Source organism: Passer domesticus, chromosome 2, assembly GCF_036417665.1.
Source record: "Passer domesticus isolate bPasDom1 chromosome 2, bPasDom1.hap1, whole genome shotgun sequence".
Taxonomy (NCBI): Eukaryota; Metazoa; Chordata; class Aves; order Passeriformes; family Passeridae; genus Passer; species Passer domesticus.
This window is the reverse complement of record NC_087475.1, coordinates 108,881,205-108,905,826: the sequence shown is the minus strand read 5'-3', so window position 1 is coordinate 108,905,826 and position 24,622 is coordinate 108,881,205. Positions and strand designations below refer to the sequence as shown.

Genomic DNA, 24,622 nt, shown 5'->3' with positions numbered 1-24,622 from the left:
GGATCTCTTAAGCAGGTCACTTAACTTTACACTTTTTGGTGGCAAAGCTGGCTTCCAGAAGAATCTGGATGATCCTCTCTCCTTTCTCAAATACTTCCATTGCTGTGTTCCCCCACACAATGATGTCATTGATGCACTGCAGATGTTCCAGAGCCTAACCCTTTTCCAGTGCAGCCTGGATTAGTCCATGGCAGATGGTGGGGCTGTGCTTCCACCCCTGGAGCAGCTGGTTCCAGGTGTACTGCACGCCCCTTCAGGTGAAAGCAAACTGAGGCCTGCATTCTGTTGCCAGAGGAATGGAGAAAAATGCGTTAGCAATGTCAACAGTGGCATACCAGTTTGCTGCCTTGGACTCCAGCTCATACTGGAGTTCCAGCATGTCCGGCACAGCAGCACTCAGCGCTGGAGTCACTTCATTCAAGCCACAGTAGACCACAGTCAATCTCCATTCTCTGTCAGACTTGTGCACAGGCTACATGGGACTGTTGAAGGGTGAGTGGGTTTTGCTGATACCTCTTGGCTGTCCAATTCATGCATCATTTTGTGGATGGGGAATCACAGCATCTCTAATTCATCTGGTACTGACAGCACTGTCAAGGTGGCAGTTGGTAATTATTTTTCCTCCACTTTCAGAAGTCCAGCTGCAGAAGGATTCTCTGATAGTCCAAACAAGGTATTCAACTGCTTGATGTTCTCTGTCTCTATAGCAGCTATTGTAAAAGCCCACCTGAGTCCCTTTGGGTCTTTGTAATAGCCATTCCAGAGGAAGTCTTTGCCCAGAATACACGGGGCATCTGGGCCAGTCACTATAGGATGTTTCTTCCACTCTTTCCCAGTCAAGCTCACCTCGGCTTCCAACAGGGTCAATTGCCGTGATCCCCCCATCACCCTGGCAAGGGAAACAGGTTCTACCCCCACATGTGCTGATGGTATCAGGGCACAATGTGCACCAGTATCAGCTAAGGCATATTTTTGTGGTTTTGATGTGCCAGGCCATCAGATCCACACTATCCAGAAGATCTGATTTTCTCATGCTCTTCCTGGCTAGAGGCAGGCACCCTCTAACCCTGGTTATTATTTTCTTCCTGGGCATACATGATAGAGGTACCTTCAAGGACATCCAACAGATCATCCTCCCTTCTGTTACACCTGGCAGCTTGGTCATGGGAGACTGAGGCTGCCTTCACTTTAGTGGAACTCCCTCAGTTAGTGTTTTCCTCTCTGAATTCATGCACCCGTGCTGCCAGGACAGAAGTAGGTTTCCCATCCCACCTTCCCATGTCTTCTCCATGGTCACACAGGAAGAACCACAGCTCAGCTCATGGGGAGTTCTCTCCCTAGCTGGGGCACATCTGGCTCTGATTTTGGGGACTGTGACTCCCATTGGCACCACACTGTTCTTCCTCACCTCCTAATCTCTTCTTTAAGGTCCTAAATCAAAGCAGAGACATGAGCCTGCACTGGGCCATTGACCATACTCTCTAATACCTGAACCTGCTGGCGATGGAATCCACCATCTCTTGGTTATCCATGACATTAATTGTTGCAATGAAAGTGGTGTATTTAGATGTCCCTAGCTCTTCCAGGGGCCACAACATCTGCCCTGTGCACCTGACCTTGTCAGGATCATTACTATGTTGTCCATCCCTTCCATAAATTCCTCCACCTTGGCCATTTTCTTTGTCTGTCTGTTACAGCAGACCTTTCATTAGGGGTAGAAATGAGCCAAGACACAGACTCTCATTTAACAACATGAAAAGTGTCCCAGTTTATTCATCTTTACAGCTTAGCCATCCTGACTCTGACTACAGCACGTTCCTACTGTTGGCTTTTCTGACAGACTGTGACTGCTGGCTATTTCCTGCTGGAATGCAACTGCAAGTTTTTCCTTGCTGCCTCTGACTACAGGCTTTTACCTAGCTCAGTTATGACTGCAGGCTCCAGCTCTGTCAGACCCACACTGACCTCACAGCCGATCTTTTGCAATCGCAACTCTCATCCTTGTTTCACTCTTCTTTGTATCTCTCTGGATCACTACTTCTTCCTCAGAGCTCCTCTATCCCCTCAAGGTCTTCTTCCTCCATACTTTCCCCCTGACTACAGGAGCTGCCCACCCCTTTTATCACACTTATCTTTATTAGTCACAGTCTTAAGGGCAAGACGGTTCTTCTTCTTTTGCTAATTAGTACAACTGTTGTTGTGGTGCACCAGTTTAGTTGCTCTCTTGCACTGGGTGATTGGGAATTTGCACAGAATAGTTTTGTATTGCACTGTATAGCTTATGTTATATCACATGGTTTGTTACCCCATTTCCCCATCACATGGCCTTTCCCTCACCTGTCCCGGTACCCCCTGGTGGTCTCTCCCCTGGGTTACCCCTCCTCTTGCCACTCCTCAGTGGTGTCCCATTGGCCGTGGACCTCTCCCTCTGTCCCCATCCCGGTGGGTATAAAGCTCCCTGCTGCCAGGGAACACCCTCTTTTCTCCCATGGGTTTGTCCACCTGATGTGTGTCTTGGAATAAAGCATGTTTACCACGTGGAGGAGAGTGCTTCTCTAATCTTTTACCTTTGTCTATGAAGTATCGTGTGGGCAAGGGTCTGTAGCTAGCTGGAGTGGACCCCAACAGCCCAGGAAACACGCTTCTTCAAACTGTGACTTATCAGGGGCAAGGTCACCTGTAATCCCTTCTTCTACACCTACCAGTCGTTACCTACACCGGTACCAGTCATTAGTCTATCTCTTACCAATAGATGGGACAAAATTCCATAAGAGAAAGAAACAAAAGGAAAAACCCTAATCCCCAGCAAAGGTACATTGGAGATATAGATATTTTCTACTGGCAAAGATGTTCTATTGGGCAGATTTGGGTGGTTCTATACAATGTTCTGTGAATCTCAAGGGATGTATGAAAGGCAGCTCCTGAAAGTTACATGCATATACTATCATTGCCTAAACGACTTGTATTATTATAGTAGACTCTTACTTGTATTATTATAGTAGACTGTTACTATTATAACTGGTTTATTCTTAATTAATGTATAAATAAATAGAAAAAAAAGACAGTTATGCCTTAGAAGAAATCTTAAAATGTTTTTGAATAATAGCAGCGCCTTCCTGAATGGTTTCCCATTAATTTCCCCTTTATCTTCATAATAATTTAACAATAATACTTAAAAATAATTATGATTAATTGTCCAAAATTAATCTCCATTGCCTATTTACATAACATGACAAAATTACATTGTTACCTGATAATGGCATGCTCCAAATGCTTCTTAAACTCAGTGACAGCTGCAGAATACATGCTAATTTGTTTGCACTTAAATGAACAAAGAAACCCTAACCTAATCCAAACCAGCTACATATCAAGACTGTATGATGCAAGGAAAATTCAATGGAGTATTAATATATAACACTCACCTACTTGAATATTTTAAAATTTAGTTTTTAAAGAGAAGCGTTTATTGGAAATTCAGATTACTCTTTTGGAAATGCAAAAAAAGAAAACAACCAAAAAACGAAGAAAAGAACAAAGAAGGCAAATGAATTCTGTAGTGCTGTAGTAGAGATCTGAGACAGGCATTTCTTTAATGTTGCATGTAAAGAATTGGCCTCCCATGCTTAATGGTGCTGTGTCACTACTGGGAAATTACCTGTGGTCTGAAACTTTTAGCTCATAACTCAAACTCATAATGTTAAATCCTTCAATCAAGAATTCAACTGTACTTGCATTAAGGAAGTGATGATTTTAATGATGATGTAAGCTTTTAGCTGGTAATGACACATTGTTATAGCATAAATTTGCACTATCACAGCAGTGTGTCCTGTGACAAACCAGTAGAAAACAAACTTAAGATTGTGAAATTGCACCAATAACTGTTTGAAGTACATATAATATTACAGAATACTTTTTTTTTTTTGGAACCAATACATAAAATTGAATGTAAAATTTTTGGGAGATAGTTTTAGAAGGAGAATACAGGCATTTTTTAGTGTAGTCTGTAAATAAATAGACTAGTATTTGCAAACTGGTGAAACATTCATAGACATGAAATTTTTTTCAGGGTACTGCACGTTTCAAAGGCACCTAAGCATACTGAGAAAAAATTAGGTAACTATATTGCTTTGAACACAGCAAAGCATAATTTAACTTCTTCATTTACAGTAATCGGGCTGTAAATTTGAGATAATGTAAATCTTTACATTTGAGATAATTTTATGCAACATTACTCCAAATTTCCAAACAAGGAGAGGCAAATTATTTGGCTTTGTTGTTTTTGTTGGATTGTGTCTGAAACTAATGGGAACAGGATTTTTACATGTCACCTTCAAAAAGTCCAAATACATCAGAAAGTAAAAGATGTAGATTTTTGTTACTTTTAACAGAAGAATTCTTTCTAAAACATACCTAGAGTCTTATTTTCTTCTAGCCCTTGGTTTAGAAGCTGATTAATTTTTTGACATACAGGCTTTTATTGCTGACTACAATGTGATAGCAATGACGGTCTTAAAAAAAAATAAGCTTTTTAGGGTTTTCTTGTTGTGGAGACATTTATGAGAGTGATTTTTTCAAAATCAGAAAAAGGAAGAGTTAGATTTCTCTGGGCAAAGTGGAAGTGCTGAACCAATACAAGAATCATGGAGAAGGAATAATGTAAAGCATCCTGCCTCAATGCAATATCAGTTTATACAGTTATTGGCCTGATAGTGTCATGCAGGTATTGCTGCTGCAATCTTGTTGATTTACCTAAGCTGGTTGGTTAGAGTAGGCTAAGAAAAGGGTCCAAGGACTAATTTCAGGCTGAAGACATCCCTAAAGTTATGTGTATTGCTGAACTTATGTTTGCTCAATTATTCAGAGATTCGTGACACAAAAGAGGAAAGTAGTTCAGGAAAGTTTGGGAAAATGTTTCTCTGATTATCATCCTTACTTTCTATTAACTATTGCACCCAATTTTATTGTGTCGGTTCTGGTAATGCCTGCAAACATGTAAGGATGTAGCAAAGGGGCCAAGTGGCTGCTTAGGCAGCCAGACAATTCATATCACAGCTGCTATTCCAGAACAGCTTTGCTGTTCTGAGGACCCAGCAGAGCAAGACAGTCTGGGAAAGGAAGCCCAACTGAAAATTATATTTACTAGGAAAAGACAGTTAGCAAAGCTATCCTGAGCCATTATAGTTCATCCCACAAGAAGTGGAAATGTTTTAATATTTAGATTCCAGGTAGTTTTTGAAGCATTACTCTCTAGCACCCTTATTTTTAATCCTTTAAGAGCTCTTGATACTTTCTGTGATCATGTGGAAGGCAGATAACACATCATGCTAGGTAACAATTGCTCAGTTTGGCCCTACAGTCTTTAACAAAATAAAATCTTCATTAGAATCTCTAGACTAGATGCTTATATAGAGGTGAAAATAACATTCTTCTCTCCCTCACAATTCTTAAGGTGGAAAAAGCAGAAGGAAAAAAAACCAAAGTCAAATGAAGAATAAATTACAATAAGCAGCAAAAGACTTCTGAAAATTATGACGTCTTTCTGTGGACATTTGTATGCTTTTCATGGAATATGAGGTGCAACTCTTTAATACAGAGTTTCAAGGCCAAATGACTCTAATTTCCTTCTGTTACAATACTGAAGATGTTGTATTTGGCTAACCACATTTGTGTCCCTATAATCAAAAGAAGATAACATCTATTTATATCCAGAACACAAAATCAGATGCTGAAAAGTCTACATGATAATTTGAATTATAAAGACACAGCAGGACAGCGAGGAAGGAGCTTGGATGAGAAAAAAAGGAAAGGTGGTCTGCCCAACACTTCTTAGCTTTGTTCAAAGTAGAAGGAGTGAAGGGAAACAATTATTCTTCAGGAAAAAAAAAGGGGAAAAGGAAAAACAATATTTAACTTGTGATTTAGTTTACATTGCTATGTAGTCATCCCTACACACAACAAAGTTCTATTGAACTAACATATTTTTGCATTTCTTGTTCTACATCAAACATACTTTTAAAACTTTCTTCTTTATATTTTTAATGGATTAATTTTAAAATGTTTTTTTATCATTCTAATCTGCATAATGATGTCAGATGAACTCTATCAGAGAACTACTTTACATTTTAAACAAAAAGCACAAAGTAGAAAAATGATTAAGGATTGACATCAGTTGGTGGCTCCTTATCTAAAGATTTCTTAAACTGCTGTGGAGTGTCCCTTTTTGTGCATCTACTAACTTTATCTCTGCATAAGAAGTAGCAGAAAATAGTCTTCTCTGATGTGGTCTGTCCAATGCTTTATAAATTTTAACAGAAAATCCTTGAACTTGCATAATTTTCACTCAGTGCCACATACCTATTAATCTTTTTCACTCTTCACAGTAATCCTGCCTTTTAAAATCCAATTTTCTTACAAAGCAACATACACTTATTCCTGTAGCTAGTTTCAATTAATGCCAAAAGAAGCACTAAGAGAAATACAACAGCAGCATCCCATTTTCAATCCATTGCTTCCCTTGTTAAACGCTATGCAAGTTTTGTCCTTCAGAGGTCATAAGAACTCAATCAATCAATCAATCAATCAATCAATCAATCACAGTGTTCAATTTTTATTTTTAGTGGTGGCAAAACCTGTCTGCAAGCTAATGGGAAATGAATGGCAGTGATCTGGGTTTCTGGTTTAAAGAAAGAAGATATTTCAGAATAAGTGTTGAATAGTAGCAGCGCTGACTGTAGAATTTGTCCTTATTTCTGTGGAGGAGCAAATAACACCTGCAATGTATTATGGATACACCAGACATTATTTTTATATATGTTTATATATGTTTTATATATTTATTGATATATATTTATATATAAATATATAAAATATATTTATATATAAAACATTTATATATGTTTTCTCCTTTAACATCAGTGAAACCTCGTTTTGACGGATATAATAGCACTGAAATATGACACATATTCTCACTGAAAACCAAATATACATCAGTATACTTGGCAACTACTGAGATATTTTAGGTGAAACTAACTGTTTTCCTCTCTAAAATTCATCATTAGGATGCATGAGCTAGGACTGCCAGTTATGAGTGGACTGAGACACAGGGGAAGGAAAAAAGTAGGAAGAATTAAATGTGTTTGTATGTGCTTGCAGAATTATCCTTTTTGTATTACAAATAGCTTAAGGGCGAAGAAGACTGAGATAATTTTTCCCTAAGAAGGGACTCGTCAAATCTAAGAAAGGAAATACTTAAAAAAATTAATTTGGTTGCACTTGTATTTTAATAAACACCTTATTTTTTAAAGTTTTCATTGGAAAGCTGTGGCAAAAGATAAACCTACTACTTATTATCCTGCCAATGTCATTATATAAATAATGCTTACAAGTATTAATGTATGAGTCATCAACAAAATGTTCGCTGAAATGCTACCTTCTGCACTCTTTGTGAGAATCTCAAGGAAAGTGAATTTTGCAATTCATTTGCAAATTATAGTTGTGAATGTTCAGCACCTTTATTTTTCAATGCTGTTAAGAATGATGAAGAACAGCTTTCAAACTTCACTAGCATATTTATTTGCTTGTTTGTATATATAATTATAAGCAAAGCATCCCACAAAGGGCAAGGAAGGGCTGAAAAAAATCTTCACATGATAGTCCCCATTTTTAAGAAACTTTAAAAATTAAAAAGATATCTGTGTTCCTGGTGTATAGGCTCATGTAGTTCTGAAACCACGGATGGTCTGCGCAAGAGACACACTAGTGCTTGTTTGGAATGTTCCTGAGAAGAAAGGTTTTCAGACACAGCCTTTGTCACTAACCTCGCACAGAAAGAGGCCCTGCCTGGAAATGGCCTTTGTGCATTGAACAGGGGCACTCTGGTGAGCCAGTCACAAATATCTGTGCAGTGCTGACAGCTGTACTGCATCTCACAGGGGTGCCTGTACCTCACAGGGGTGCCTGTACCTCACAGGGTTGCCTGTACACACATGAGCATGGGAGATAACTGAGCCCAAGAAACCAAACAGCCACGCACCATTGCCTCTTTGGCATGAAATGATTTGCTTGCCGCTGAGACCAGAGGAGACCACAATTTCCACATGGCATTAAATTACTCCATAAAGATGTCCCCTTCCCTGTAATTTGTCCACTGGCCATTAGTTTCCATGAGTGGGGAGCTGAACTACTTTTTTATCTCCAACCTAGAGAAAGGCAGGGCATGATAAGGTTCAGCTTGCAGCTGTATTCCTGTTGGTGTTTGTGCGGATGACTTGAGTGTCATGAGTTTTGAATGGGCTTTCAATATATCACAAACTGTCAAAAAAATCTTACCATGCTGCTATTATTCCTTTTAAACTATTTTGACTTTACTGGAAATTTAGGGGTTTTGCTGGAAATCCTAAGAGGGTGAAGAGTGTCTGTAACAGGCTTCAGCTGGAAGCTTCAAAGCTGATGCGAAGGTGAAATTCATGACTGTAATTACATCCCACAGTCGCACTGGCAGCCTATGAGGTTAATATTCCACACATTACATGCTAGAGGTTTTAAACTGGGCACACATGAAACACAGGAGAAAATCTATGCACCTTTCAAGAGTGTTTTACCATCTTGTTCTATGTTAAATACCTCCAAACATGGATGTCCTCAGATTAACTCGAGGCATTAGGCTGCTATAATTGGAATTGTAGATTAATCACACCACTAACTCTTTAGCAGAGCTTTCTGAGCAGATTCCTATTTTGAGAAAAGAGAAGCCTACATGTGAAAAATACATTTTATGCTGAGAAGACCGCATTAAATGATTCAAGTTTTCCATAATGGGTTTCTCTAGATTTAGATCAACTGTAAACTAGTCCCTAAACTATATGATTTTCATAAGCTTCAGCAATACAAGTCATAACAATTTTAAACTATAAAAGTCCACTATAAAACCATGGTTAGAGCAGGAAGAAACCAGGTCATATATCTATAAAAAATCAGCTGGGGCAAGCATGGGAGGAGATTCAAGTTTGCCAACCATCTATTTATAACAGCACTTTTATATGAAGGGTACTTTTAAGACAAAGGAAAGAATTTCTATCAAGACGTTTTGTATACTCTGCCAGTCATTGGGATAGTGACCCCTTGATTAGGAAGCAAAAACCAGAAAAGAATGTTATTGGGGTGTTAGGGGACACAAGACAGACTATGGATTTTGGACTGGTTAACATAAGAGATTTGATAACAGGATGCCTTGGCAAAAGCAAACAGAACTTCGAAACTTAGACCTAGATTGCAGGAAAAATTCAATCAGACGGGTTTACTGGAAAAAGAAAATCTCAGTAATCTCTGCAAGGAAGACATGTTGTTATATGCATAAGTTTGTGTATGTGATTTTAACCTAATCATTGTAGTACATATTACTAGTCTCCCTGAAACAGTATATGTGTTTGTATCCCACAATGAAATCAGATTCTGATCACCGAGTCAGTCTCCCCATCTCTCTGCATCGCTGACAGAATGTGGCAGAAAAGGAAGCAAAATTTTGATCTTTAGACCACAGAAGCCGTTAAAGTACTGAAGGAACTGAATGCAAGCAAAAATGGCCAAATTTTTTCTGAATTTGTGCATTATGCACTTACATCCAATAACTTCTGTGGCTTGGAGATGAACAATTCTCATCTGTTTAATATAGCACAGTGCCTAAATGCTCTGACATAATGTCACAGACCCCTTATTTGTACAATAATAGCTGACATTTCAGAGCCCACAGTGTGATACCCCCAGTCAGCCATCCATTGACCGCTCTTCACGCATCTGTACTTAACTAAAAACTTTTCAGGATGAAATCCTACATTTTTGTCAAAAATCCTGGGGCAGAGAAAAAATCTGCATAAAGCTTATAGGACAAAAAGCAAGTATATGGAATAAAGAGATCTTCTTATTTTACCTCATCAACATCATACAACATTCCTTTCTTCCTGCCCCAAGAAGCTGGCTGTTGCCACTTTATTCTCAGCTTAATCACATAAAAAAACATCACAGCCATGTATTTGAGAAGCATTTGATCGATGCTTTTTTGTTTCTAAAAGTATTCCTTAAACATAGTGGTGATTCATCATGGTAATACATTTTAAAAAAATTAAATTTATGAAAACAGAGTGCTTTTAGCAATGCTAGGAAAAGAAAAGTAATACAATAATTATACTAAATAGAAATTAAAATACAGCAAATCTGTAAAGCTCTGTAAATAGTTGCCATGGGCACAGGATATAAATCTTGCATCTTACATCTTAAATTGCTCCTTTCCATTTTTTTCTGAATAAAAAATATCTATTGGTCTCAAATATGCCAGTTTTAGTTTTGTTTGCCTGACATCCTCCCTAGCCAGGTTGATCCTCTCAATATCTAACATACCTATAGAAATGCTTACGGGCTATTGATCACCATAGATTTCTGAGCTTTGCTGCACTTTAGCTTGATTCCCAGCTGCTCTACGGTTTAATACCTATTTCTCTACTCTGTTTTCTGGGGCTTTATTTCCTCGTTTTTCTTTTGTCTTGGAAACTGATCTACAGGTGGGATGTCTTTGCTGTTCAACTCCACATTACGTGGAAAGCTGAAATGTTTAGAAAAACTAGTTATGAAACACCCGAAAAGAAAGGATATCTGTAGGGACTGGTAGAGGTGCTACACTAAGACCATCTGGACACACATGACCTTCTCTGCTGACTGGACTGCATTCCAACCTACCCAGTTTGTGTAATCAAGCAGGACACCCCTCACTGGTCTGGTATATGTGAACCCAAGAATTACAAACTACAGACAAGGGAGAAAGTAGGAGGAAATGCTTTCTCCTGTGCTGACTATAGAGCCATTCCCCACAGTCCCCCAAGGATGTGCTCCTGCAAGTTGTGATGGTCAGCAATAGGATGGGTGATGAACTAGTTTTCCTTTGAGACTGAATTCCTGGTCATTACTCTGGTCATTACCCCATTCTTTAGTCTGTATTGATCTTAGCACATCTGAGGAAGACAAGGATGAAGACAAAAGTTCTGAAATATATAGCAAGAAAGTTGGCAGTAAAAGAGGGAGTTCTGTCACACCGATGAGGCAGCTGAGATCTTTCAGGACAGCAATCCTGAAAGCTGTGCTTAAAAGGCAGTGTGTTCTCCAGCTGTCAGTGCTGGTGCAGCTCTTCATGCCTCTCTGGTTTTGACGCCATACATGCCTCCCATCTACATCTAAAATGCATGTTAAGTCCCCCCAAGAATCTGTCCTTGCTCCACTTCCCATAAAAGTAGTTGTTTTAGTGTCTGCCAGCTTAACCACTTTGTGTACAAGTGATGACAGCCTGTGGAGGAGTGACACAACTCTGTAACACAAAATAGAGATGTAGCAATTAGCAGATGATTCCTATTTTAAGTGTCTTTGGCCACTGCCACAGCAAAGGGTGAGCAAATGCTGTTTCTCTAACCTGCCAGTCTCCTCACTTTTACATTAATCCAGAATCTGAAGGTTTCAACAAATATGAAGGTTTCACAGTACTGGAGAGCATATGCCCCAGGCCACTCACCATTACAGTGAGTGGAGGGCTCAAGGTGGCCAGCCCCAGGAGCTTACAAACATGAGACTGCTCAAGACAGACCTAGAAAAGAAGTACCAGATGACCGTGTCTTCAGCCTTGTCTGTACTACTAAGGAAAATATATCTCATCTGTCTGGGAGCCAGCCACATTACAGAGAGCTGATTGAAAAATAAGCAATTATTGCAGTAGAAAAGAGGGTAAATTAGAAGTATAGCCTGGAGAAACTTATTGACCTCTTCATTCAGTAGTATTTGGTCTTGTGATTTGTACACTGAGTGTGAACTCCTTATCTGAGTTGTTTTCACCTCTGCCACATGTTCAGTATAGTACTCTGAGAAAATCTATTTAAATCCATGTTTATACACTGCACTTCATCTTCAGTTATGTGCAGACCATATTTCCCCTTTGTCTAACATTGTTGTAAGAACTTATTAACTTAACTTAAGAACTTATTAACTTATTAACTTGTTGTAAGAACTATTAACTTTGAGAATACCAACATTTTCATATGCGTATGTACAAGCACAGATAAACAATGAATACAAAAATAACCAGTGATCTGGAAATTGTCTCTCTTTTTAAGAATTGTTTCCTGAAATTTTTTAAAGTGTCCCCAGAAAGTACTAACAGAAGTCCTAATCCAAACCCTCAAAGCACAGTCTCACTTCTTTCACTTTTTCTTTCTCACTTTTTCACTTCTAGTGTACGTTAATGGCAAAGCTGTCCACGAGAGCAGTTTTGGAAGGATAGCACAAAAAAGAGCCTGCAGACTACAACTCACAAACAAAGCAATGGTATGAGATAAAAAAAAAAAAAAAAGAAAGAAAAGAACATTTACCTGGTTCAGGTCAAAGATATCAAACACTCGTTTAATGTATAGGTCTCCCTGTGGATCCAGCCCTTGAAGATCCAAAAGTTTCTTGAATTCATGCAGACTAAGCAGCCCAGATGGACATTCTCTCATAAATTTGCTGTAATAATGGTGCATCTGTGCAGGGGCATCTGGTAAGGATTCTTGGGAGCCCATGTTGTTACACAGTAAGCGTCCCTTTTTGTCTGTTCACATTTCTATCTCCCAGGTTTACAGAGTCTTGTTCATGACCACAGCTCAGGTTAATATGGCTTTTAAATGGCTACGTTAAACATCTTACAGCATAAGTTTCTATTTTTATGTAGTGCCTATCTCTACTCATGAGATTACCTTTAATGCCCAGTCTAAAATAGATGGGATTTCAAATTGTGGCAAAGAGCACCATGGTCAAATTATAGTTCATCATGTTTCCATTGACTACAAACATGCCCGTTATTAAAACAAAAATAAAGAGGATATTATAAAAGTGATTGATTTTGAATTATGTACAAACCATTAACAACACACAAGAGTCTAATTCTGGAATAGTTGTAAGGAATATCTATAATTTTTGCTGCAAATAAGGATGGAAAAGTTGAGAGTGCAAACAGCAATGCCTGTAATTACATCCTCTTTGCTGTAAGTGGATTAAGCCTTTCTAAAAATTGAGTCCTTTGGATTCCTCCTTGATGTACTTTTTATCATAAATATGCTGTGTGGGATCTTGTATTTGTGTGCAAATTATATCCCGTTACTTCCCTCTCAGCATGGGTTTCCAGATATAACACACGGTTTTGGTCACCAGCCTTGTAACAGAATTTGAGTGGAAGAGGAATCTTTTACAGTAACTTCCTTAACAGGAATCAACATAATCTGGTAAATAAATTAAAAACAGGTTTGCTTTTGGTCAGTGCTGTAGTCCTGCTTTTTATTTTACATCTTTCAGGAGCTCAATTCCTTCTTCCTCCATAGGCTCAGGGAAAGGATTAGGTGTCAGTAATACTTCTGTACTGATTAGCTTTATTACAAGGAGATGAGTAGCTCAGGAACGTTACTATAGGACAAAGAAATGAGGAGCTATGAATACTAGTGTAAACATAGAAGATGTTAGTGACACAGAAACAAGACTCTGCTACTCATCCTTTTCATTTATAATCAGGGGAGTTTAAGAGCACAGTCCCGTGAGGTGGTGAGTGCCCATAAAAAATGACAACCATCCTCCAGTCTGAATTCAGCCAGAGAACAATCAATATTATTGGATCAGGTCAGTTTTTGAGAAAGACTCCCATATTCCTAATGGTCTGTGCTTCAGCTCTCTCCACAAGGACATCAACAAGTTTATGATCATATACTTCAAAATATGGCATACGAGTAAGAAACCTTGGACACTTCTCAGGTGCCCATGAACCTCTGAAGATCAAACAGAAAGATGGGAACATTGCCATCAGTTTAGCCAAAACTGGTTCAATAGGCAAAGAACATAGAGCAAAGTGGATAGTCAGTGTGTTGCCTTTCCTGCAGAGACCACATCCCAGCCCTAGACCTGCTGTGTGAGTGAGAGAGAATGGGAACACACCCTGTGCAGGCATTTCATCTGCAGGTGTGTGCTGGTGAATGAAGGAGATGCAAGGATAAGGGAGATGAAAGGAAAGCAGATGAACCTCTTGGTGATGCACATTCTGATGACAATTCTGAACTTTCTTCTTCTTCTTGACTAGTGATTGTGTCAAACAGCAATCTGATTTACAGTTCAGTCTCACAGCATCCCTCACCTCTTGTAGGGGACTAGAACTGTATAATTTGGTTGATATAACACCTTGACATAAAAAGAAAGGTGAGTTTTATGGGGCACAAAAAGACTAAAATTTATAACCCTCTGCATAGTCTGATGGCACTTAATGAGATGCAGACGAAGCATGTGCTGAGAACTAGAAATTCTATAGAAATCACCTGTTTTAGAAAACAAAGGCATTGGAGCATTTCTATTTATAAATAAAAACAGAAGATTGATTACAATGTGGAACCAAACTGAATAAATTAGTATAGCAAGGACATTTCAAAGAATGCTGAAACAATGGGTGTAGAGACTAGTTTGTGTATAGAAAACCCAGTGAAACAATTCCTAATGAGCTATCTGTACGAAACGAAGCTGATTCTAAAAGGTGAAGATAAAATTACAGTATCTATTGAGAAGCATGGAAAGGAGTCTTGAGCTGGATTTCTGCATTAAGACCAGAATCCAGAAAACAAATACTTTCCCATTGTACTCTGCCTGAGCCATGCTCTCGTTAGAAGTGTTGATGCAGTCGGAATGACCAAAAATACCATGAGGATACTGAGAAAGCCATAGAACTCACAAATGCATTTCTCTCGGCAAGCTGGTAAGAGCGAGCTCATTCTATTTGTTACGTAAAGCACTCCCCTAAGCCAGCCTGAAGCCCCACAGAATGACTTCACAGAAAGCATAAATTACAACACATAAATACATACATCAGGTCTAACTAAACAGATACAGTGTAAATGCCAAAGAGGAAACTTATGAAATCCTGGCACTTTGTTTGAGAGGTCCTGGTTCTCATTTGCCACAGGGTTTTCAATGAGGCTTTCACAAGACTTTATTCAAGGCAAAAGAAGAATAAAACTGAGCTACAGCTTATCTAGATGCTATATGTTGTATCTGAATAATGTAGCTATACTGTTGCCATTTAATCAAAAATAGACTTTTTATTAGTATTTAAAGGAGAAATGTAAAACATTCTAGTAAAACATTCTGGTTCCCTAGATTCATTTACCTAAGTGTTTAAGCCTTTCCAACTACTAAATTTTCCAAATAGATTGGGCAGAGATTAAAACTTGCCAGCCATTTTTCTGGGAATGGAAGCCCCATTCTTCATCTTATTTCCATCTCCAAATGGATATAGACTATACAATCTTGTGTAACTGACAATTCTAAATGTGCCATTCCTGTTCTGCCTTCTAAATAACTTTGCCTGGTCCTACTGCTGCAGCTGAGCAACGGCTCAATTAAGAAAGCACACAATAAAATCTATGCCTGAGATTAGTAGTAGCTAGTAGAGGATTGTTACAGCATCTTGCAGAATAGGAAATGAACATCAGATATTTAGTGGGAGCACATTATTAAATATTGAGGTTTTAAGCCCAGCAAAAGCAGTTTTACAGTGGATTTTATAAAGCCGTAAAGGCCGAATCATTGTTAAATTTCATTAAAATGGGAGGAAGACTTCGAAACTGATAAAAAACAGAAGCATCTTTTTCTGTCTAATATGGTACATTAATTAAAGAAACTCTTCTGGGAATAGCAAAACAAAAGCCTAGACCCATACAAACTATGTCTTTTGTCTCCTAAAACCCCAAACACTGGTGCCCCAGCTCCATCCTGTATTTTCTCTAGGCAAAAGAAAACAAGTGCCTGATCATTTTGTCAGCCAACTGTTGCCTTACACAAGGAATAAAAGTTTAATTCTACATGAATGGGGCATTCATTCTGGGTGTGTCCCTGCTACCCAGCTGCCAAATTTTATGAAAACATTAGGAACTGATTAACTGAAATGCCTACTCTTTGAAATTTGGTGGAAATATACCAATTGATTAAAAAGTTCTGGGGATGAGAGATTGATTGGTAGCAAGAGTCTAACTGATGTGTATATAACCTGAGAAGTTTAAGGCATACATCTTAATATTCCTCAGATGACTTGAGCAAACTGCTCCGTGGGTAATAAGCTAGTTGTAGTGGGAGAAAGGCAATTAGGAACTTCTAAAATACCAACAATACCAAAAAGATGTTCCCCCATAAAATAAAAATAAAATAAAAAGCCAAAATCCTCAACACCCAAAACTTCCCACACTTTTCAAGATCACTGAAGTGTCAAGGGCTTTTTGCAGTGCACATTAATGCTTAAACAACTTAAACTGGAAAAGCTCTTAGGTGAGCTCAGACACTGTCCAGGAAAGTTAGGATTCATAAAGCTTTTCTGGGGAACTTAATGCATCAAAATTTTAATTCAAAAGAACACAGCAAATTAACAATTTCTGCCAGTCAGGCAGACTGGAAGTTTGCTCATCATCTGTAATTAGCACATTTATTGAGTTAGGTGATACTACTTAATCAAATTTCAGTATGTTTAATGATCTGGTAATTGGAAGTGGGAAGAAAAGAGCATGCAAGAGCCTTGTTTTATAGGAAGAGTCCTTGAGGATTGTGGAAGAAAGAATTACATAATTCCAAAAAAGCAAGCTGAATTGGGAGTAGACGTGTATGGAAACACAGGAAAACAGTGTAATAGAGGTACTGTTGCATGTAAAAACACACACGGTACCTTATACTCTCAGCATTTTCTGAAACAAGTATAATTAATTACATAATTCTGTATCTCTGAACTAATTGAGATAAACAATGTGGGTAGAGAACATTAATGCTTTATTGTTTTTTTTAAATATTTTTTATACCAAGATGGGCCAATCTGTTATATTAGCTGATAGTTGAGTTTGTATTATTGACAATTCAGCCTAAGCCTAATTTCTGTGACTATTTTACGGATTACAGATGTCTCTTCACTACTTTTGTCACATTTGGTAGAAAGTGTTACTGTGGCTTAAGGGGAAAATAACTCTGGGTGAGTCTTGTGGCTAGGAGGAACCTGTACGAAGGCTGCCTTGGAATAACATAAGACAGCAATGCATCTAACAGCTGCTGGACTGATCTTTAGCAGGACCTGGGATGCTAAGCAGTAAAACTGGGATGATGGATCAAAACCAAACAGATGTGCCTTTGGAAAAGGGGGATTGACTGATACTGAATTAGGCCACAGAAGGTGTTCAGAATGAATCCCGCGACAGAAGGGATCTTCTTGTGCCTATGTTGCATAAACTGAAAGCATTAATACCTATGGATCCAGCTGAATGCTCACTGCATTAGAGATATTTTTCAAGCAGCTATATAAGTAAAAATTTCAATTATTAATGCACACTGAAAATAACAATAAAAATCTGGTTTTCAAAGATGAGAAACCATCAGCATGTATTAGAATGACTGTATGAAACTTTCAAATTGGCAAAATGTAGTGGGAACAGAGCATTCAATATTGTTTGCCAGCCATTCTTGGTTACCTGCTCGGAGTTTTCTATTGAATTGCTTCTATTACCTCTCAGCAGGGAGCTTGCAGCTCTCTGAAACATGTCTCTGAGTGCATCAAATTATACAGCCATAAGAAAGCCCAGAAGTCAAGAATGAATTCTTACCTTATTCATGTCAAATGTGTGAAATACTTGTTCAACATAGCTATTAGCTTCAGGAGTAAGTCCATGTAGATCCAGGACATGTTTAAATTCATGCAGGCAAAGCTGTCCGGATGGGCATTCCTTCATAAACTTTGTGTACCAGTGGTGAATTTCCATAGCATTAATGTCATCTGCTGATCCAGCAGCACCCATTGCATCAAACATACCAGGTAATCTTTTTCAGTATTAATTCATCCAAATGTTGATTCTTGCTTCCCAACAATGATCATTCAAACACCAACTCTGCCTTTGAGAGCTACTTTAAACCTCTTACAGATCACTACCAAGATAGACTAAGTAAATATAGCACCCTAGAAAGATTACTGGCACCCAGTTTTAGTACCCTGTGGTTTTAGCAGCTAATTAGAGTCTTTGTGCACAGTCAGTCTGCAGAGCCTCAGATGAACTGATTATACCAGTTCTAATCTTGTACTTGCATCTGTGGTGCTAAAGGTGTTTAAACTGGACGAATATTGAAAAAGCAACATGCAGGAACTTTGAGGGTAGTTTCTAAACCTTCATTTTTACAATTTATAAAGTTTTAACAAAAACTTAGAACCATTTTAATACTTGTATACATTTTGTGCAGCTGCCTTGGAGCTTGTATACATTTTGTGCAGCTGACTTTTAGTTTTTATTATTTCTGTATATAGGGAGATCCAAATCTTACCTTACAGGACAAAACTGCAACACAATTTGACTTGGATAACCTGAAAAATCTGAAAGTGGCTGTACACTAGGCACAAAAATCTTGCTGTCTTTAGACTGCAGTTCCACAAGCAACTGTAAGCCAATGTTGTCTTGAAAATTGCTTCCCCACTGCCATTGCTCTTTCAATCCCATCCTTTCCCTTCCCTCAGGCCAGTAGAAGAGTTTGTGGTTGCACTTGGGTACAAGTGTTAGAAGAGATCCTTGCAAAAGCTTGCAATAAGATTGAATACCAATAAATATAGTTAGATTTAGAAAACACAGCTTACATTTTTGCCCTGCCTGGTGTCACAATAGTAGGCTTTACAAGAGAACAGATAAAGTGAGGGTGGAAAACGATGGCCAGTAGTACGGGGGGTGCTTCTGCTGCTTCAAAATTGTCTGTGGAAACTTGCAGTGTCATAATGGCTGTGCTGTATTGCAGTACATAGCAGTGTACAGGTTTACAGCATCCAAGGCCTGCAGCAGATACTATGGGATGCAGCAGTTAGAAACTAAACTGGTAGCATGTAAAAATACAGCTGTCACACCTAAGGCTACTGCCAAGGCGATGTCTCACCAGTAGCCCTGCAACGATGCCTCAGCAGAGGAAGGTGAGCACCACTTGAGCAGCTTTGCTCTGGAGAGCAGGGCACAGCCCCATTGCCCTCAGGTGCTGTGCAGCTGCATGAGATCAATTTTCCTCTGGGCCGAGGCTCCTGCTTGCTCTTTTGCAAAAGCAGTGTCACCAGTCAGGAGAGACAAATTTGGTCTTGACAGTGAAGGAAATGAACGCTGCTGTTCCACAGGTCATGAGTCCCATTTTTCATGTGCCTGGAGGGATGAGCATTGTGGTGCTGCATCCATGGGGTGTGTGCTGCTGGCAGAACCAGCTGGGCAAGCTGCCTCTGATACATAGGGTTTAGGGCCATGACATGCAGGTTCATATGGTCCTCCAGTATTTTTAAGCAAATAAAGAGCTGTGATGTGCTACTCATATAAGACCAGAATTGCAAGATATTTTTCAGAAATGGGTACCAGCCTTTTGTAAAAAGGCAACAAGCTGGGCTATTGCTGGAACAGATTTTCAGCACATATTTGCACCTATGTTGCATAAACCAGAGTCTGCAGTTAGTCAGGGTAATGCTGCTGAGGAGGGAGAGAAGGGGGAAAAATGCACACAGATGCCTGGAGGACTTTAACGGAGTAGTTATTGTATATATTATACTGTAGTTATTATTAAAAAGTGATTTTTTTTCCTAATCTCTGCTAATTCCTTGCATCACTCTTAACAGTCTCCCCAGAGCAAAAATAGCTACCACTAACATCCTGTCAGTTATAAGATCAAGACTTCAATACTGAGAAGCAGCAGGGATTTTCTTTATGAAATACTGAATAAAACCAGAATCTGAAATGTGTGAAGAGGTATTTGGAAATATGTCATTTCAAAATATCCCTAGCAGGCAAAGAATGCCGTATTCTAAATAACAATGAACAGCAAGCAAAAGAAAGGTAGCTTAAAATAGCAATCTTCAGTCTTTTATTGTTTTTCATAAAATTTACATTTTCACTAGTTAGGAATTGGAAATGTCAAACCAGAATTTCCCAAGTGTATATCTACCAAATTTCTTGTTCAATGAAAAGAGGAAGTTTTAAAAAACTCAAATGTTACTCAGTATCCTTTCCCCCTGCTCCCCTGTCCTCCTGAAATAACAGCAGTGTTCAAAGGAAAATTATTCAAAGCTTTGAACCACAGGTTTCAGAAGCCATAGACAATTCTTTTGTACAAATTCAAACTTTCTTCTGAAAAAAGCAATAGCATAAATGGGAATATTAAGAAATAAGCCATCTCAGTCCTTGAAAATGTTGATATTTCCTTCAGATGGCATGGAAGACTCTCTGAACTCTGTTGTTATTGTCCTTCTAGAAGACAAGGTAAAAATGTCAGAAAAATCTAAATTTTATTTAAATAGCTCTTCATGATAATAATCAAGTTATTCTAAATTATCTATTTGATGAATCTGAAAAAACCCATCAAATTTTAAGGTGGAACATTTGAAAAAATAAGCATATGAGCAAGCATGACATGCTTATCAGCAAAGGTCATTATTTAAAAAGAATTAAAAGAAAACATGAGAAGAGTTCAAGAAGCAATGCAATAAAGCAGACTAAAATGGAAACATGGAAGCCAGAATTAGGTGCAAGTAGGAGAAGAAGCTGCTTTTCAAGGAGTTCTTGGCCATGTTCCTGCTAGAATAGCTTCATTAAGTGGTTATAGTGATGAAGTGCACACAGATTAGAAGAGCAACACTGTTCTTTTTAGCCATTTAATATCCTCACTTTCACTCTAAGAAAAAGTTACTTCTCTATCTAAAGCACAATTTTCTCAGACCTATTGCATGTCCACGTCCATGTTAGCTGGGGAGTACATTTTTTCATGTGTATTACCCTCCAACAAGGCCCAGAAGTAGAATCAGGGAGAATGTAGAAGCAGGAAACTCTCACTGTAGATCTGAAAGCAATGAAATACAAAAGGGAGGAAAGGCAGATAGAAAAGAAAAGCAGCACCTATCAGAGGGACTGAATGCAAGGTGCTTCAAGAAAGGATGAAAAAAGTATATATTAAATTCTCACATAAATGTGAGGCCTGAAAAGAAAAACTGAACTTATGCTTACAGTAAAAACCAAAATCTAGCTCCAATGACTTAAATCCAGTATCAATGGTTACACACACAGAAACCCATTGCCTGTTGAGCAGTGTCTCTTTCAAATAGGCATGTGCTTATTTGCCTCTGAATATGATTGAAAAGAACCACCCATGTCATCTGGAACCTCCTAGCTCTGCTCCAGGTGGCACTTAGACCTTCATATCTGATGGTGGGGACTCAAGGCTACTAAAATAGGTTATGAAATAAAAAGCCTTAAGTGTGTGATAGACTATATCTAGGAAATTTCAAGTTTTCTGTGGATGATGCTATAAAATATAGGGGGAAGTTCAATGAAGCATTTGAAACTTAAGAATTGCACACAATGAGAACAACAATATCGCTGCACAGAAATCCACATCTATTATAGGGAGAAGCTTCAGGAGACCTTCTCTGATCCCAGCTTTTCCCCAAAGCAAAATTCACACTAAGTCTCTCTCATTGCTATATATTAGCACCATCAGTCTCTGCAAGCCACAGGAATAAAACATTTGGACTTAAAGATATAGGGAGACAGCACCATTTAAAAGTTTTATCTGATCCCCTTACTACAATGACAGGCAATGATGTTATCTGTAGACATAAAAACCACAGGTCCCTGAAATGAACATTTTATTTTCCTTTAACCTCAAGGCAGCCTTTCTAGAATTCTTTCAAACATTCCTGCAAAACAATTTCAGAATGAATTAAATTTCTTAAAAAAAGAAGAATGTTGGTGCAATTATAATGTGGAACTGATTAGCACAAGGTGGTATGGAGGCTGAAAGTAAATAAGAGTTTAAAAAACCACATAATTTCAGGCAGGAAAAGCCAATTTAACACATTTGTTGAATCTCTTCTTTGAATGAGTGGCCATAGGCTGCTGGAAGCAGAGAGAGTGACTGAGGGGTGCCTGTTCCCTAGGCATGTCTCCTGGCTTTTTCCAGAGACAGGAGAGTTGACCTGAGTATCTTAGACCTGTCTAGTGAAGTGTGGCTATTTTTGTACCAGACATGACCCAGAGAGTGTTTAACTGGCTTACCTTTATCCAGCTGGTGTCAGACTGACTGACTGAAGATCAATCATTGTGGAAAAATTATGGTGTTCTGAAGGTCCTGTCTTAGATGGATGTCTGGGTACAATGCAGGCAAACCTGCATTGTACCCAGGTTTATTTGTAAATAAACATGTTTACTTGTAAATTGCATATTTACCATAAAAACATTCATGTAAATTATATTTTCTCTACAGTTTCTATTTGCATCTTCCTATAATTTTTTCACACAAGTTTAATGTTTCTTTATTAGGACACTTTCTGATTTAATTTGCTTGTAAGCTTCACAGTGTGCTTGTATGTGAAAATACACAACTTTGAATACACAATAATAAACTTGTAAATTAATGCCTTGTTATTGTTTTAGGTCCTGTATCTGTTTTCCTACATGACAAAAATACTTATGCAGAAATCTGTCTGCTATCAAAGTCATGAAGCATAAAGGGACAACAAGGTTCTACTGATATCAACTAATAAGAGAACAAGTTGTTGTGACAGCCTACTCTGAGATGACTAGATGGCAATTAAACTTTAATTCTTCCTCTTCTCTTTTTATAATGAATAACAATTTCTTGTGGTTCTCAAACTTCATTAGATGTCTTTTAAAACTGGTTTTGTAAGTCGGTTCTGAATTGTTGTTAAGGTTACTTAAGTAATATTCTAATGCTACTAAAGCCCTTTATAAAGTATTAAGGTGACACCATAATCTTTCTGGGACTCTTATGCAACACACACTACTCTGTATTAAAAAAAAAAAAAAAAAGGCAGCTACCCCCTTTCCTCTACCTAAGTAGAAAAAAAGGGATAGGATAAAAAAACTTACTTCTTCTTCAGAAGGATAGTAAATATCATAAAATTCACCAAAAGGAATCAATGAAACAATTTAACAAATAATATTTGGTAAGTGATTATATAAACTCAATTTGAAGAACATATATAGCATGCTTACACCACCTTTAAATGAATTCTGACATTTAATAAGTTACAATTTGACTTGATAGCAATTTGCATGTAATCTGTCAGTCCCTCCCTGGGACAGAGTCTGGGATTATCTAAGTGGCAAGATTAGTGCAATGTGAAGAGGCAGAGGAATTCATGGCACACAAAGAACCAGATTCTCTCACAAAGCTCAGGGACTCAGTGGGAAACACGAGCACATTCAAGTTCAGTGCAGCAGGAGATGCCTCCCCACAAAAAATCCAAAGATGGATATCTGTGCTATCTGTGTGCATCGGTGCTTACAGCTGAACATGCTACTAACTCTGGAAGCCCAGAATCAGCCAGATTTTGCTTCTTTTGTTAAATAACAATAAATATTTGAAAATGAAATGTAATTTAATGTAATTTACCCTGTGAAGGGGCTTCAGTAATTCTGCCATCTTTCCCCTCAGACTATTAAGTTTTCTTTGAAAAGCTGTGTTGGCAGTTCACAGCTTTGCTGCAGTTTGCAAGCATAGTCTGCTTTGTGGATGTGGTGATGGATAGAATTTTTCACTTTCATTTATAAACAGTATGAGATCTTTTACATCTAAACAGACCATTTCATTTTATATCCTGAATGTAGGCAACATGAAAGTCCTTTAAAATATATTACTGGTGAGAACTCCTGAGAACTCCTATAAATATTCTTCAGCATGTGGAGAATTACAAGGTAGTAACTCAGCATGGTTAATAATCACTAAGAGAGGACATGCAAGGAGTGGCCTGTAAGGTCCATTCATGGTTCATCATGCCTGGTCAGCAGCAACTGATGTAGAATGGACTTGTGTGATTCCAGTAACTTACTTTGTACCATATCCAAAACCTTTGGCCAGCCACGATGCAAATTTTTTACGTTAGTGAGTTCAGACTGAAAGAACCTGGTAACTTTTGTTAGTCCTGTATTTTTCTGTTAGAAGGACCCTGAAGAGTTGGGATCAAAGTATAACAATGGGATAGAACAAAGAAAACAAAAAGGAAAATAATATCTTTTTATTTTACTATCAGCATTTGATATTACATCCTGAGAGGCAATGCACAAAAATAAAACCAGCATGGAATTTAATTAAAAAAAAAGATGCATGAAGGTCTTTCAATCTTTCATAATTTGTATTCCTCAAGAGGAATTTCATCACTACAGTGCTGTGCTGCTCTGACTGTGCTCTAAAGTTGTCTCATGCTGCCACAGAAATCTCAAGGTAGTTCCTGGCTGCTGCAATTCCTGACAAGCTTTAAGATATGAAAAAATACCAGCAGGCACAACATTTATTCGAGTGTTCTTTAAACTGAGTATTGACAAAGAGGATTGCTTTGTGTTTTAGCCTGAGAAACTGATAAAAATACACATTAGAGAACACTGAGAAGCTGGGCCCTATGAGTAAGAAGGCACAACTCCAGTGTATTCAGAGGAGGAATTAAGGAGCAATTAAAATAAAGGCAAGAAAATCTGTTAGTGTTTAGAATGCAAAGCTCATTGTTTCCAGACATTTTTGCTGATCTATTACAGAC

At 38.2% G+C, this 24,622-nt stretch overlaps 1 protein-coding gene across 1 annotated transcript in view; it reads right to left on the bottom strand.

Moving 5' to 3' along the window:
* Nucleotides 1-17,973, bottom strand: part of GUCA1C (guanylate cyclase activator 1C) — a 41,027-nt gene extending 23,054 nt beyond the window's left edge. The window contains exon 1 of the mRNA XM_064410567.1: nt 17,673-17,973. Coding sequence (XP_064266637.1) covers nt 17,673-17,876 — 204 coding nt within the window. The 5' untranslated portion in view covers nt 17,877-17,973. The remainder of the gene's footprint in view (nt 1-17,672) is intronic.
* Between the last annotated feature and the right edge of the window lie 6,649 nt (nt 17,974-24,622).